The 16,525-nt window shown below is 33.3% G+C and overlaps 1 protein-coding gene across 1 annotated transcript in view; it reads left to right on the top strand.

Moving 5' to 3' along the window:
- TBC1D32 (TBC1 domain family member 32) overlaps nucleotides 1-16,525 on the top strand; it is a 74,807-nt gene that overhangs the window by 14,322 nt on the left and 43,960 nt on the right. Inside the window, exons 12-23 of the mRNA XM_041423747.1 lie at nucleotides 79-178; nucleotides 441-578; nucleotides 1,990-2,082; nucleotides 2,334-2,476; nucleotides 3,202-3,326; nucleotides 4,276-4,477; nucleotides 7,693-7,775; nucleotides 9,399-9,537; nucleotides 10,056-10,143; nucleotides 11,581-11,699; nucleotides 12,298-12,414; nucleotides 15,855-15,943. Coding sequence (XP_041279681.1) covers nucleotides 79-178; nucleotides 441-578; nucleotides 1,990-2,082; nucleotides 2,334-2,476; nucleotides 3,202-3,326; nucleotides 4,276-4,477; nucleotides 7,693-7,775; nucleotides 9,399-9,537; nucleotides 10,056-10,143; nucleotides 11,581-11,699; nucleotides 12,298-12,414; nucleotides 15,855-15,943 — 1,436 coding nt within the window. The remainder of the gene's footprint in view (nucleotides 1-78; nucleotides 179-440; nucleotides 579-1,989; nucleotides 2,083-2,333; nucleotides 2,477-3,201; nucleotides 3,327-4,275; nucleotides 4,478-7,692; nucleotides 7,776-9,398; nucleotides 9,538-10,055; nucleotides 10,144-11,580; nucleotides 11,700-12,297; nucleotides 12,415-15,854; nucleotides 15,944-16,525) is intronic.

Below are 16,525 nucleotides of genomic sequence, written 5' to 3'. Positions count from 1 at the left end.
GACAGTACTTGGATACAAGAGAGAATTAATTTATTGTGAAATATCAGGTACTTTATTGCTTTGTGTTTTATTCCACAGATTAATGCAGCAGTCCAGCAATGTCTTGATTATTTTGAATTTTGCAAGGCAGCCGTTAATAAAAATTCCAAAGTCAGTGACTTTTCCCAGCAGCACTGTAGTGAGTATCTTTGCATGTCTCAGATTATATGCACATACATCCACATTCTTTAGGGTTTTGAGCATGCTACCTCACGAGGAAGACATTCTATCTATTCTATTCCCCAAATGTCATATGACTGTCTTTTAAGAGAAAACTAATAGCAGTGGTTGATAACTTTAACTGTCTTTATATCCAAAATTATCTGCTTGTGTTGCAGGAAGTAACTAGGTGCTGTAAACTACAAGAGTAAAGTTTTAATTTTTTTGCTTTATTGTTATAGGTGATATGCAGAATTTTTCTTACACTGGACCTGAATTGCAGTACATTTATTTTGTTCATTCACTGTGCCTCTTAGGAAGATTGTTGATCTATAAGGAAGGCCAGAATCTCTTTCCAGTACAGCTGAAAAATAAAAAAGGTAGGGTGAGAGTTGAGGAAAATGGAACCTGTTCAGAAAAACTATCCATTCTCAATATATATTTATATATTTTCACTGCAGTATTGTGGATACTGAAGAACAATACTTTGTTCACCAATTCTGAGCCTGGAAACTTTCATAGTGGTGGTGTGTGTGTATATATCTATATATGAGCATCTACACACAGTTTTATATTCTTTGATGGATGTGGTTGAATGGATTGCTTATGTGTTTCACTTTTAATACATTATTTTTGTGTTGAAGGACAGTTGGATCAGTGTGTAAGGGATTCACTTTTTCTACTCTATCACATCTACTAGGTGTGAGTAATAGCTTCTGTAAAAATGTTTGATGTAATTGGTTGGAAGAGAGACACATTCAGGGACCAAAACTGTTTTTTGGATGTGAAAGAAAAATCATTATTTCAAGCTAATTACAAATTGAAAACAATTTGTAATTTGTTGCTCTGAGTTTAATCTGTTAATTAAGATAAAATAAAAGTAGAAGAAAAGTTTCATACCTGTGGAACAGAAGTGTTAATAGGGACACAAGATATGAGATGGAAAAGCTCTTTAACAGACGGAGAAATCTATATGGTGCAGGGTTGGCAAACAGAAGTGTGTGAGGGCAATTGTAGCATTCCACTGCTTTAGTGTCTCTATTAATTCAATGTAGAATTCCAAACCTTACTGTATATTCTGTGACTTGTCTTTTGTCCCTCTGGTTAGAGGATCAGGACTTGATAGATCCAGTGTAGAACAGTTGTGAGTAAGAGACAATTACTAATAAAGTGCTTTTGTCATTTATGCGTTACCAGTGTAACACCCATCTAGCAGAGATCCTGGGATGGTGATTGCTTATTTCTTTCCCATAAAGTGTAACAATCTTGCCATTTCTTCTTAATAGTGTCCTTCTCAGCTTCACTGATGGCAACTCTTTCCTTACAGATTGGCTGATTTATTAACATAATTACATTAAACTTGGAACAATTTTTCCCATCTTGCATTTAGGTGCATTTATTTTTTTTTTGGTTTAGACCTGAGTAAGAGTTGTGTGACTCCTCTCTTTTCCAGTTGTTTCCCTTAATCTAATGGTAAGGTAATGTTTTTTTTCTACAGCCAGTATTTTCAAATGTTGGCTGCCGTTTGTTACAGTGAAAGACATTGTAAAATTTCAACTGGCTAAATTGAGAGCAAGATCAAGCCTTATAAGTTGATCATGAAATACCTTAGTAGAGTCCCAAGGACATGTATGTCCTTTGCTTGTAACTTGTACATAATTGATTTCCTCTATACAGCAAAGCATTCTTCACATATGTTTACAAAATCCATTTTTTTATTTGGAAAATTAAACGTAATCTTTAATTTACAAAGTACTTTCTTACTTTCTTTTTTTTTTTTTTTTTTAATAGCTACTGTATCCATAACTGATGTGTTGGTATTATTTGCTCAACTTATTTATTGTTCTCCAAGTTACCCAAAGACAGCTTTGGCAGCACATACAGGTAAATGCATTTTTTTTCCTTATATGCTAATATATTTACTTATAATGAGGCATATCATAACTTCTTTTGCGATTTGTAATTTGTGTCTGTTATTAGTGCAGTTTTTCTCTTCCCTTCCACCCTTACCATTTCTTCCTCCCTCTATGTTGAATCAGGACTTAACAAAATTAATAATAATTCAGAAGCAACTACAAAAATCATATAGAGATATTTAAGTGAAAGTATAAATAAATATTTCTTGTGTTCACCAGAAAATTATTCTCCAGAAAGTCTTGTTATGGAGATTCTGCAGGTTTTTTGTGATCAAACAGGATGTGCTGCTGAATGTTTGTATACGGACACAGTGATAGATGCCCTGCTTCATCCTGTTCAAAGTTTGCTGAATGGCACAGAGGTTTGTAATCATCTCCCAAATGATTTTCACATGTATAGAATATTCTACTTTATCCATATTTTCTATGTAGAAGGTTTATTTACTCACATAATACGGTAGCTTCTGTGGTATTTTATGCATTAACTATCCTAGTGTGCATGGAATAGTTTAGTCCATTACTATGATTGGTGTGACATGGAAGTCTTGTGAATAGTATCAAAAATTGGGCTGTAGTGAGACTGTTTATTTGGGAAGAAACACACTTTAATTTTTTTCATTGGTTTTGGCTTTTTTCTGTTTTCATTTGGATATTTCATGGATGACTATTTTCTCTACCTTCTACTTGAAAGGCAACCTACGTTTATTTTTTAATTCAGTTGGAAACTTGTAAGTTAGGTGTTTTCAACAACTAGTGGAAATAAAATAAATTCTTTATGGAAAGCTACTGTTTTCTGGCTTGATAAAAAAGGGGCTTTTTCTTCTTTTTTTTTTTGGTTTTTTTTTTTTTCCCCCCTGTAAACATTTTTATAAGGATTATGGAAAATATTGGGAATTAATGCTCTTTGTGATGAAGATTTCTGTGTAATGACATTGGAACATAAGCTGTTAACTTACTGTGTTTAAGACATTAAGAAATCAACAGAAAAGTGACCTTCAGGTTCTGCATGCCTAAGACAGACTTGAAAAAATAGCTTTCACAAAACCATTGAATTTAATGCTTCCTTTTTTTTTCCTCTTCCAAATAGGTGTATATAAACTGCCTTGAAACCACTTTACTTGATGTAGCTGATATTTTGGCAAGGATTGCTGCTTCAGAAGGTGGTCTTTCTCTTCTTCTTTATGGAGAAAATGAAAAAAATGCCAAAGACAGGTAAGAGTGCATTAATGGATGGCATTAGTGAGCACTTCAATGAATTACATTGTTCTTATGAGACTCATTTGCTCATCTTTCATTTATCTGTAATGTGATAAATTTTGGTTTTGTTTGAGTAAAATATCTGATTATAAATTAAACTAGTAAGCATTTTATAGAATGTATGAGGGAGATCTTTATGTTTAGAACCAGGTGAAATGACAATGTAAAGAAATACTGATAATAAGGGAGATTTAATGTTTTTCTTATTTTTCTAATTAATGTGAGAGCTTTCCTTTCTCTGAATATAGTTCCATTATATTTGTAATGTTACTTTTCAGACCGAAGGCCTCTCTTCTTCAATTTTCTTTGTTTGATTTTAGAATAAGTATTTAAACTAACCAAATTTCTTGAAAGAATAGATTTAATGTAGCATTTACATTTCAGTACATCTGTCAGTAGAGACAGATCTTTTATAAGACACTGCCATGTGTAATACTGTACCTAACTTAGGATCAGTGTGTACCTGTGGGTGGAATGTAGTTAGCTGATGCTAAAGCTTGTAACAGCAGTAAAATTGAGATGATCCTTCGAAAACATCTAAGCTGCAGGTCATGAAAATGTTTGGAATGTACGTCTCCTAAGTGGAGAAATCTCCAAATTGTCTTCCCACTGGACTTCTATAAAATTTAGAGTCTGTGTAGTTCATGGTCCTGTGGCTCGTGTGGAAGGCAATGGATGTATTTTTACATTGCATAGAGATATTTACCAAGGTGACATCACTTGCTGTAAGTTTCTTTTCTTCTGACTGATGTTACAGGTTATAACATAGTTTGTCCCTCCATTGGGGGTCTTAGTCTTTTTCCATAGCTTCTTTTTCCCTAAAAATTTTAAGTAAGTTCAGTCAGAGGATTTGTTTCAAGGCTTACCACAAAACAAAATTTTAAATGTATTATTTTATTTCTAGTCCTACAGCTGCTCATGTACTTGTTCAGTTCACAAAGAAACTTCTTCATGATGACATTTCTCTTTTATCTGGACGTGAGTTTATGCCAGTTGTTAAAGGAGCTTTCATTTTTGTGTGCCGTCAAATGTACAGAACTTGTGAAGGCCTACAGATGCTAATTCCTTATGGCTTGCATGAATCTATTGCAGAGGCCTGGAGAAAGGTAAATTTTGCTTTTGGATTGGGAAAAATCTTCCAATGAGATGTTCAGCTTGTGTAATAGTTGTTCTTATAGGTTAATTATTTTTAAGCAGTTAAGTAGTACTTGAAAATGTTGTAAAAATGAAGTTCTACGTGCAAATTTTCCTTCTGAATGTAAACCAAAAAGAAATTTAATTTGAGACTTCTATGCCTAAGATTAAAACAGGAACTCTTGATGCATTGGTAGACCTGCCATTGTCATTCATTAATGATAGAAGTCACTCGATGTCATTGTAACCACTGACTACGACAGATGTTGCCTTCACTCTTGGTTTGGGATATTTGGAAAGAAAATACTCCTGAGATGTGCTCTTATTAATTTTTAGTTAAACTGGTTTGTGTCAGGTGGGAGGTACAGAGAAAAAAATAGTAGATTGCAGCCATTTGTTAAATAGTGAGGTGGCACTGAAATATTCTCAAGAAATCATAGTGAGAAGTGCCAGGCAGGAGTTTTTGTCTTACCTGCCTGCATGGATTTGTTATGAAGTTTAGATTCTGTACTTTAACTTCAGTTTGATTGCTAGTCCAGTGTTTTTCTACATGAAAGAAAGAGCTTGGATCCAACAGTTCTGTGTATTTTGCTTTCTGTTATCACAGAATGGGTAAGATGGCAAGGGACCACAGTGGGTCTACTGTTCCAACCTCCCTGCTCAATCAGGGTAATCCTATAGCACATGGCAGAGGGTTCTTGAGTATCTCCAGTGGGGGAGACTCCACAACCTCTCTGGGGAATCTGGTCTAGTGCTTGTTCATCTGCACAATAAAGAAGTTCTTTCTTATGTTCAGGTGGAACTTTTTGTGCATCAGTTTCTGCCCATTTCCTCTTGTCCTGTTGCTTGGCACGACTGAGAAGAGCTTGAGTCCCTCCTCTTGACACCTTCTTTTCAGATACTGACAGTCATTGGTGATGCCCCCTCTCAGTTGTCCCTTCTCAAGACTGAACAAGCCCATCTCTCTCAGCCTTACTTCATAAATGATCATGCTCTACTTCCTCATCATCACCAGTTCTGTTTTCATTGTTCTGAAAGTCACAGTGTGAAAATCCTTGTGTATTGTAAAAAATTACTTAAGATGGAGAAATGATGGCAGATCATGTAAATGCAGGTTTCAAAAAGTTCACAGGGAAACAAATTCCAACATTTGAATCATTAAAATAACATTGCCACAATTTACGTAAAGGTAGCAAACAAATCTTCAGCTTTGGCTTCCAGCTTAACTGAAAGCATATTTAAACTGTAGGTGTTAGGACTCACAGTGGAAAACCAAAGTCTAGCTGTGTTACTCACTTTAGCCTGAAAAATGGGACTACCTTTTAATATCTTAGAGAGGGATGAGATCAAGCTGGAACAAAGAGTGGACTAAAAGACTGAATTTGTTTTTTTCTGGAGGCGAGGAAGTGGGAGGGAAAATAAATGCAAGGGAAAAAGAATGGAAGAGCTTTTCTTCCTTCTTGTACTGTATCCTTTTATTATGATGAGACATTTTAAAAATACAGTCACAATATAAACTAAGGCAGAAAATACCAGAAGGGAGAACATGGATAGAAGGTACTTAAATCACCAGTTTGAGGGTATTTCTCAGTTTTTAATATATTAATATTGCCATGAAGCCATACATTGTCTTGAAAATAAAATATATTATTACTAAAAATCATAATTATATCACAGTAAATACTGTTTCTCATCAAAGAATGTTGGTTTTGAAACCTGTGTTGCTCCTTGCATTGAAAACTTGAGGATTTTTATTTAATTAAGGAGCTTAGTTCACTTGATCCATGCTGTAATTTACATAACTCAGCAATCTTTTTTTTGATGCTTTCCTATTGTGTAACTTGTCAGGCTTACTCCAACTAGCCTCTTACTCTATTTAATGTTTACCACAGGCAGATTGTTAAAAGCTTTTGATGGGCATTTCTAGTTATTTCCTCTAAAAACCACAGCATTTACACTGTGTACAAAAGACTTCTTTCCACATTAAAGTGCTTTATTAAGCTATAGAACATAATTTAGACAAATTGTCTTGACATGTACAAGATAAGTAGACTGAATGTGTTGAGAAAACAAAATTTACCCTACAAAATGTTATTTCTTCACTTCACTTTGGTAGTCAGATATAAACTGAAGTAGAATCAACCTATTCTTCAAGACTCTTCAAGACTTAACATGCTATTACAGGAAAGTCAACTCCATCATCTTGCTACTTTTAAAATTATTTTCTGTCATTTTTCGATTTTAAAACCCATGAAGTTTATAAAATATCTTGCCATTTATAGTGTAGTAAAAACAGTAGACTGTGGTAGATTTTTTCCAAGCAGTGGTGTCAATTTTTTAATGGCTGGGCTGGTAACTTGTATCCTTTTACATGTCTCCTAAGTTTTAAGATTAATGGAGAAAAATTATTTTTTTCTTGGCAGATTCTAATGAAATTCTAAGACAGAATTTATAGAGATGACAATAAAAGGGGAGCAACATATCCAGTACAATTGACTAGTTTAATAGAATAATCTGTTGTTGATTTTTTACATCACACTTATAAGACAGTAAATTAATAACTGCTTACTTATATTTCAATGGGGTAATTTGTTTTTTATCCCATAAACATAAAACAAATGAAATAATTTTAAATATGCATTCTTTCATGCCAGTTGTCTTAAAATATAATTTAAATGATCAAATATAAAAATATGTGTATATATTTGTCTGTAACTCTAATATCATTCCTACCAATATAGATCAATTTATAATTTATAAACAAATAAAATAAAGAATGTCAGAATTAATCAGTAAGTTTGGTATAGTGAATCCAGAAGCTGTTATTTCCATTACTTGTGACAGAAACGGAGTAAAGAGTTGTGTTACGATTTTTCCTTTTTTTTCTTTTAAATACCAGTTTCTGATTTGGGAGTCTCCAGTTGGAAAGTAAAGAGTTTTATTTAAGAATTCTAATTTTAAAAAATTACTAACTTTAAAACTGTTTATACCCAAGGAGGAAGTAAAAAATAAGCTTTTCTGGAATAGAAACAACGTAGTGGAATAGTGTATCTGTACCAAAGACTGGAATATAACTGGATCACTGTGGTTTTTTTCTTTTTATATAACAAGGGAATTAACAAGATCTGGAGTTTAAAAATACTATAAATAAATATTAAGGAGATATTTATTTGTTTTTATTTCACAGACAAGTTTGCTTTCAGAAAGAGTGCCTACTCCTGTAACTGATGCAGACTCCACTTCATCGATAAGTCAAGAATCAAAAACCAGGTAACTTGGTGCTTAATTTATGCACATGTATAAGTGTGAACACACACAACTGAGACATCTTCTAACCCCATGTCTTTGTTGTAGTTTGATTCCAGCTGGCAACTAAATACTGCACAGCCATTTGCACCCCAATAGCATGGGGTGAAGAATAGGAAAAAGAACTATGGATTGAGATACAAACAGTCTGATAATTTAAACAAAGTAAAATATAGTAATACTAATAATAGTAATGCTATCAATGCTAATAATAACATTTATAGTAATGAAAAGGAGAGAGAGAGAGAAGTAACACACAAGAGAAACAAGTGACACACAACTCAATTTCTCATCATCCTCTGATTGATGCCCAGCTCATCTCTTAACAGTGATTTTTGGCCAACTTTCTGGTCAGCTTCCTGCAGTTTATTTACTAAGCATGACTTCCCGTGCTATGGAATATTCCCTTGGCCAGTTTGGCTCAGCTATCCTGGCTGTGCTCTCTCATGGTTTCTTGTGTACCTGCTCACTTGCAGAGTATGGGAAACTGGAAAGTTCTTGACTTTGATAAGCACTACTTGGCAACAACTAAAATATCAGTGTGTTACCAACATTATTCTTATCCTAAATCTAAAAACCAGCACTTCACCAGCTACTTAGAAGAAAACATACTCTATCCCAGCCAAACTCAGGACAGTCTTTTTTGCCAAAAGGATAGTGATAGGTAGAGAAACTATCCTGGCCTAGGTCTCAGTAGAGCTACAAAATTCTTCCTGACCTTGGAGAACTTCCTTAGCTTAGAGAGTGGTGTCTGATCTATGTAAAATTGATTATAGTTTATTCTCTGTGACTAAATTTGGTTCAAGGAAAATGGGAATTAGAAAGCACAAAACAAAATAGCTGTCTCTCTTATGTCTTTGATGTGGTGGTACTTTAAAATACTGTTCTGCTGAATCATATTTACACCTTCAAAATATTATGTAGCAAGATTGGCAGCATTTTGGCTAATACCGAGTGAAAGGTGTCCTTCCTTTTGTACTGAAACTTAATTCCCTTTATAGAAGTTTATATTCTTTAAGATGAGAAATACACAAGTATTTGGGAGTCTGAAAATTCAGGACAATGTTGATTTTCCATTTACTGCTCTTATTATGTGAAGCTATTGTGTAAATATAGCACCTTTCTTCATAATTCCATACCAGTTTCTTGCAGGAACCTTTAGCTCCTCAAATGTGAGTCCCTCATAGTGTTTTTACATTGTTGAGAAATTCTGTGCCTGTTTTGCCAACATGTAACTGCCATGTTAATATCTTAAAACTGTATAGAGTCAGACTGTAAGTCATACATATGTTTAGGGATATCACAGGTCTTTTGGGTTCTCCTTTACATCATCTCTCTCTTCTGTGCTCCTACATAACCTTAGTTTTGCCGTGCTGGGTTTGAATGTTCACACAAAATGCAGTCTGATATATTATCTTATTATCTTTTTCCACAAATGCCTTTTTTAATCTAACATAAGCTTATAAATTAAGCGTAGAGTACAGTGAGTAACGTACTTTTGTTTTGCAAAGTTTGGAATCGTAGTTTTTCTTTCTTCCCATGCCATTTTACATATAGTTTTTAATTACTATTTTGTTACTCTTGCAGCTTGTTATGGGAAGAGACTTTGTTAGATGCCTTGCTAAATTTTTCTACCACACCCAAAGGACTATTTCTGCTTCATAGTACAGATGCCATGAATGACTGTGTGAACTTTATGTTTAACAGTTTATCAAAAAAAATCCAGGTAAGCATTGCAGTATTTGTAGTTTATTTTTTACTGTAAAGTTTGAAATGCTAGAAAAAATTTATTTTCTTTTCTTCTGAGTGCAAATTTTCTTACATAATGTTGGTAGGTCATGTTGAAATCTAAATATGCTAGACAAAGCTGGAAATATAAACAAAAAATCAGATAAGAGCATTTTTAGTCAGATAATGTGCAAAAAAGTAATGCGAAAAGCATCCTACTGAATGTGTACAAAAACATTATAATACTAATGGTTTTATTTGCTCATATTGCATGTCTCAACCACAGTATTTTGTGTTTAAATTTTTATAAGATACTTGATAAAGATGTTTGGTTAGGAATCTGACCCTGGTAAGTCTGTGGAGGATAATATCTATGAACTGTTCAAGTCTAAACATAAAGTGGATTAAATTCTGTAAACAAGTGTAAGAAAGATCAATATTTAAGAGATCATTTGATTTGAGAGTTTCATATCTTCTGAATAACTAACACTGCACTTTTATACTTCTTATCAACAGACAAATGAATATGAAGATTTTGGTAACAGAATCATTGTTACGCAAATGGCAACTACACCAATGGCTGCAGTGGCTCTGCAGAATTCAGGTAAACTGAAGGATGATGTTATTATGAATAATTGCATGTTGTAGTCCATCATTTTGAAAAAAGAAAGATGTTAAAAAAAGGTCAACTGTGTAAAATAATTACACAGCATTAACAACAACTCCTAAATATTTGATAATTATTTCTTGATGGAAATTAATTCTCTCCAGCTTTCAAGTCATTCATTAATCTTGATGCAGCATTTTAGGTTTTTTTTTTTTAGTTTTTCTTCTGATATTATGCAAAATCTTTACTTCACTAGTTTGGATTTCCAGAAATTTCCTGTATGTGTGTGAAGACAGCTGTACTGTTTAAAAATAAGTTTGCAGGTGCTTCTTATTGATCTGCAGATCATAATTAATAACTGTTGATGTCTGTAATTTTTATGTACATTTCCATGGTTACTGACTGCTCAAAGGGTGAGGAACTGCAAGGGCCTGAATGTCAAAGGTGCAGTTACACATTAGTGAGAAGAAGCGTCATACCACAATTCAGACAAAGTCCCTTCAGAGTCAATCTCAGATAACCCAACTGTTACCATATCATCAACAGTCCAGGTAGCCATTATACTAAAACTAGAATCTCATTGATAAAATGAATGCAATGTCTGAAGCTGCTAAGGAAGTCCATGAGGTACAAAAGTTGCAAATCGTCTGAGTGTCTAGAAGGGGCTGGTGTTGAATGAAAGACTGTCAGAAAGGCAGGCAAATTCTGCCAGTCAAGGAAACTGATTCATTTCTTAGTTAGTTAGTTACTATTTATGCCTCTGGGATTTTTCATAAAGTGGGGAGCAGATCCACTGAGGAGTTACCCATCTGTCCTTTTGTATGGTTTTCAGTCAAATTGCTTCTTATGGCCCTTTTATGCCCTTTGGCATCAGAGACAAATGATATACCAAAAATAATCAGCATTTTAAACCCTTACATTTGATAATTTCAGAGTATGAGGGCTCTTTCCTCTTCTATTTAAATATTTAACATTTTAAATTTTAACAATTTAAATTCAGCTAGTAGTGCTTCTCTTAAAGTTGGGGTTTTTCTAGTCCTTTTCACTATGGTCTATTATAATTTATTTATGAGTTATAGCGAATCTGTATTTTTAGAACCACAGAGACAATACTAGCTAAGCCTTGATCCATTGCAGTTAACTTTTTAAAGAAGGTCAGAAGCTCATTTACATAGAAGATATATGTCTGTAATCCTGCCCTGGTATAATAGTCTTTGGAAACCATTGCTGCAGATTATAGACTGAACATAAGCAGACTGCTCTAGAAAGGTAGTTTTGACTACAGGATCGAGAATACCAGGGAGAGTAACCCTAAGGCAATCTGTTAGGAAATTTCAGTCTTCAGTATAGAGACATTTTGCAAATCTTGGTTAGAATTGTCGTGTAAAACATTTCTAATATGAAACTCATGCTTAGAACAAACATTCTTTTTAGGCTTTATAAAGGCACTTGTAACTGAATTATGGACTCTTTTGGAATGTGGAAAAGATGATTTTAGAATAACCCAACCCAAATCTACTCCAGTTGACCCTATTGACCAAAGTTGTCAGAAGGTGAGAAATTATTTAATCTTCTGTTTTTGTATGGAAAGAAACAGTGCTGTGGTTCAGATAGGATGATACATACCTTTCTGTAAATTTTTATTGTATCAGCTTCTTGGGACGTGTCAAAATTGGTATAATACACTAGTTAAATGATGACTGATACAGGATTCTTATGTTGCATGGCAGTTCACAATGCTAAGGATTAACTATGAAATAATAGATAAAAATCATGACAAAACTAAGTCTTAAGTGCTGGCTGTCAGTTTATGTCCAGATTACTTCAATAAAATCAGGAAGAGTGACATTTTAGATTATTCTTTGTCTCAAGATTTTAGAATTAAGTGGTAATGGAATAATGTGATTTTCAAAATTGTATGTACAATTTGATAGGTAATAGATATTTCAGACACTACTGCCTTTTTAGATTACATAGATGCCTACCAAGGTTTGCAGTCTTATTTTGGACAGGTCTCTTTATGTTAAGTTCAGCCTGTAAAGGATAAGAACAAAGTTAATGGAAATGACAAATAATTCCTAACACTTACTTGGTTGCACTTAATTGATTAATATTCCCTGTTGTCCTTCCTTTTTTTTTTTTTCCCTCTAGTCGTTTTTGTTTCTGGTAAACTTGCTCACTTACCCAGCAGTTTTTGAGCTCCTGAGTAAACGAGATATACCAAATAAACCCATGTACTCGTTCCGTGAAGTACCCACAGATATCATTGTAAGTATTTTGGAGGAAATATAATTCAGTGAAGACATTTTTACCTGAGTAAATGTTATTGTTATAAAACAGTAAGTTTTTTTCTTATTGAAAGATTTTGAATTTTTCTGCATTTTGTATTATATACAGCATGAGGGCAGTATATGCACATATCACTTCATATTAACCTAAATTTTCATTTTGAAATCTTAAAGGTAATATAAATTTTGATGCCTAATTTAAGGATTGTCTTTCCTGACTTGTGTTAGAATTCTGTTTTTTCACAAAGAAAAGGTAAGTAAATAATCATGTCTGTATGTGCATACAGGTACATATGGGAAAATGTTGGAAAATACATATACTTGCACTTTATTCAGCATTTCTCTGTCACACTATCTATGGATTTAAAAAGAATAAAAGAAATAAAAACAAAATGAAAACACAAAGGCCTCATACCTCAGGCTATTTTTTAATAGGACACATAATTCACACAAAGGAAAAAATCAGTAATTGGAAAGCTACTGATTAAGACATACTTCAGAGAAATAGCTTCACTATTTCTGTATTTGGTATTATTTTGTATTCAATCATTCTACTGCAGTCAATTATGGCTTTTTTTCTCATCTACAAAGCACAGACAATTTGTGACCTTGTGTGGCAGTTAAAATCAGATTTTTTCATAATGAGTTAGCACTTTAAATTGCTGTTATGTTGAAGTGTTTGTCTAGCACAGTCTCTGGATTGGTGATATTTTAAGTTGTGTAGACAGAGTTTATTGTAATAGGGTATATTATGTTTGGAAGGGATTTTTGAGTGCTTTTTTGCAATACTGTTTTGATGATTTCAGGAGGAAATTGCATGATAAATTACATTTTTCCAATCTACTCAATGCTAGTGAGTTCACCGATGGATAGCTTTGTTGAATTATCAAGTTTTTTAATGAACTCTGAGTCAGGAAGATGTATGCTGAAGATCATAAGTATTTGAGAGCATTCAAATTGTGGTAGATCTCAAGAATGATTTTTGCAACTTTTGAAAGCCAGTGTTATTTTAGCTTTAGAGGCACTTGAGTATTTTTATGAATTTTTTTTGGTTTTTAGCAATGCCAATACTGACAGAATTGTTCAAAGTTCCCTGAGGAGATAGAGATATTTTGGATGAGGCTTGTTTCAATTAACTACTGTACAGCAATGGGTTTCGTAAGCCTCGCCATCCAAGACACGCCTAGCTATGTAAGATAGGCATCCAAGATTATGTAGTTAACAGAAAGGAAATGGTCAGATCCTCTAATGTTTATTTAACATATAATGACTGAGTCCAAGTACTCAGAAAACTTCTGAAGTTAAGAAGAGATACAGGTTTGTTATGACCATGTTTTTGGGCAGTGATTCCAGAAAACAATAGGTAAAAGATTTTGACTGGCTATAACTACAAGAAGCAAAGTAAAAGCAACTTCTGTGCCACTAGAAGATTTGATTGTGTGTCTTATTTTTTCTGAATTGTGTCACATTGCCAGAGAATGTGACTTGTTTAAGCTAAACTATATTTGCTAATGCATAGAACTTAATCAATTTTGTATATCCTTTATTTCTTGAATACCCAGGATTTAAACATTTTTACCTCCTTTATATTTTTATCTGACTAGCTCAGATAAATGTGACTAGTATCATTGACTGAACAGATTATCAATTGATAACAACTGGTAATTGTGATAGTTGATAACAACTTTTACAGCTTTTTACTGTAGACTAATCAGGTTTTCATTTTTGCCCTTAGGAAACTTTTTCTTAATACATGCAAGATTTCTCTTTACCGTGTTTGGCATGTAAAATTATTTTAGAGGATGCAATACATAAATGAGGGTTTTCTGCTTGTCTCCAGTCTTTGAGGGCTTCTGCAGCGTATATATGCAGGGGAATCTAGTTTGGAAGGTACCCTCTAGACCTGTAGCTTTGAAAGACATTAAAAAGGTGATTTTCTTCAGTGATTCTATAGAATCTTAGATGGCTTGTCTTAGGTATTCAAAGTAGATGACATCTGACCTGTAATATTTAAGCTATGTTCTGTAGCTGAGCACTGCAAATCTATCCACACATTTTTTGGATGTAATCCTGTGTTAGATCTGATTCATTATCTTGCTTCCTAAAATCCCAAATCAGAGCTTCATCTCTGTTCTCAATAGTCCTCTCACTGTGCCTGCTCTTTGTACTCTTTTGCCGCTCCAAGCTTTGATTTATAAATGAGAAAAGGAAGATAATGCCAGAGAAATATCCCTTAGCATTTAACTCTTTGTATGCACAGATATCTGAAAAAATCTTAATTCCCAAACAAATCAATTGCTTGCATTATCAATTTTATCAACAGCCTTGAGGTCCAAGTTGAGTTTTTTTAATTGAGAATTTTATTGTAAATAAATTATGTGGAAAAAACTGTCTCCCCCACTGCCCCAACAATCTAATAAGAAAAGTATGCTTTCACTGTATTTTATATAAGAGTACATTCTGTGAAGACAGTTTACTTTGAAAAGTTCTAGACTTTTTTTTTTACTATTGTGATTTTTACTCATGCTTTTTACTTTTCTCCATTGAAAACTGGAGCTTTTGTTAATTTCATTAAAGTATGGGTCTTAACTTTCCCTTCATATCTTATTGAAATGACTCATTGGTCTAATTAGGTGAATAATAACTCCCTCATCTGTCTCTGAAACTGTACTTCTAAAATGTGGAGAAAATAAAACTTTAATCGAGTTTAAACAAAACTCTTAAGGATTTTGTGATCTGTTTCTTGTAACCATAGCACAACAATCTCTCTCTGACATGATAACTTCACTGAATGTTTTTGTTCATTCCTTAGTTTTTTTAATGAAATAATTTTTTCAGAAGCAGTTTGCATATGCAAGTGAGCCAGAGGGGAAGATAATTGGGTTGGCTTTGTGGAAGAAGTGGGAAGCAGTTACAAGTCATTGTCTGCTACATGAGATGCTCCAAGATGAAAGGTGTAAGCCTCAACATCTGAGCCAAGCCTTGTTAAACCAAGACTAAATGGCTGTGTCTTGAAGCATGTAGTACTAACCGGTGTGAGAAAGGGTTATTGTACTGAAGGAGTTGCTGTTCCCTTTATTAAAGTAGACATGTACACACTTCAAACATACAAAACATTTTTAACTTTTTTTTTTTGGTGGTTTAATGCTAAAGAAGAACTAGGATAGTTGATATGCAAAGATCTTTTTGTATGTTTATATTTTTTAATAGATTTTTTTCCTAACCTTCTATATGGTTTTGCCATTTTTGCCTTCAATTTTGCCATTGACTTTTGTGTGGAAAACACCTCCTGTTGCTGAAATAATTTTAGTGTGTGTTTTAATAATAGCTATCATTCAATAGTAAATATCCCTATGAAACTATGATGTGCTTAAATTATAAAAACATGCATGGTTTTTTACATTTCTCTTCCTTTGACAGGATATCATTGACAGGCTTATAATTTTGAACTCAGAGGCTAAAATTCATTCCTTATTCAATTATGAACAATCCCATGTATTTGGTCTGAGGTAAGATGCATGTTTTTTATTCTCTGCTCACATTAACTAAATAGGATGTAATATGCTTGGATGTGTTGCTTCTGACAAGATAACATTGTTTGGGTTTTATTATGTATGAAGGTGAAATTCCCCCCTTTTTTTACCATAAGAAGATTAAATGAAAAATGGCCTACAAAATGAGAACAGTGACGTATCTAATCTTATTATCTGTAAATTGATATATTGTAATATGAGAAGCAGTGATAGAAATTGCATGTTACTTTGCCTACTTGACTGTGAAAAACAAGTTGTACATCCGCTGTACACCAAAATACTAAAATTATTTTTACTATGTTTATGTCATATATGTAGTTTCCCTGTACTTAAAATTGTTTTTAACTATTTGCTTAATTATCACCTATTTCACAAAAACTTAAGGAGTGTATCATTTGATTCCAAATATTTCTAGAACCTAAAGGTACACTTAAAAAGATGCTCACACTGTTATGCTCAGGTATTGTAATATTCAGTGCTTTATAATTTTAACATAGAAATTAGTTTCTGCATTTTTATTCTGTGTTTCCAAGGATGTCTATATATATCCTTGAATTC

Source organism: Onychostruthus taczanowskii, unplaced genomic scaffold (assembly GCF_017590055.1).
Source record: "Onychostruthus taczanowskii isolate IOZ18803 unplaced genomic scaffold, ASM1759005v1 scaffold8, whole genome shotgun sequence".
NCBI lineage: Eukaryota > Metazoa > Chordata > Aves > Passeriformes > Passeridae > Onychostruthus > Onychostruthus taczanowskii.
This window is presented reverse-complemented; position numbering and strand designations above follow the sequence as displayed.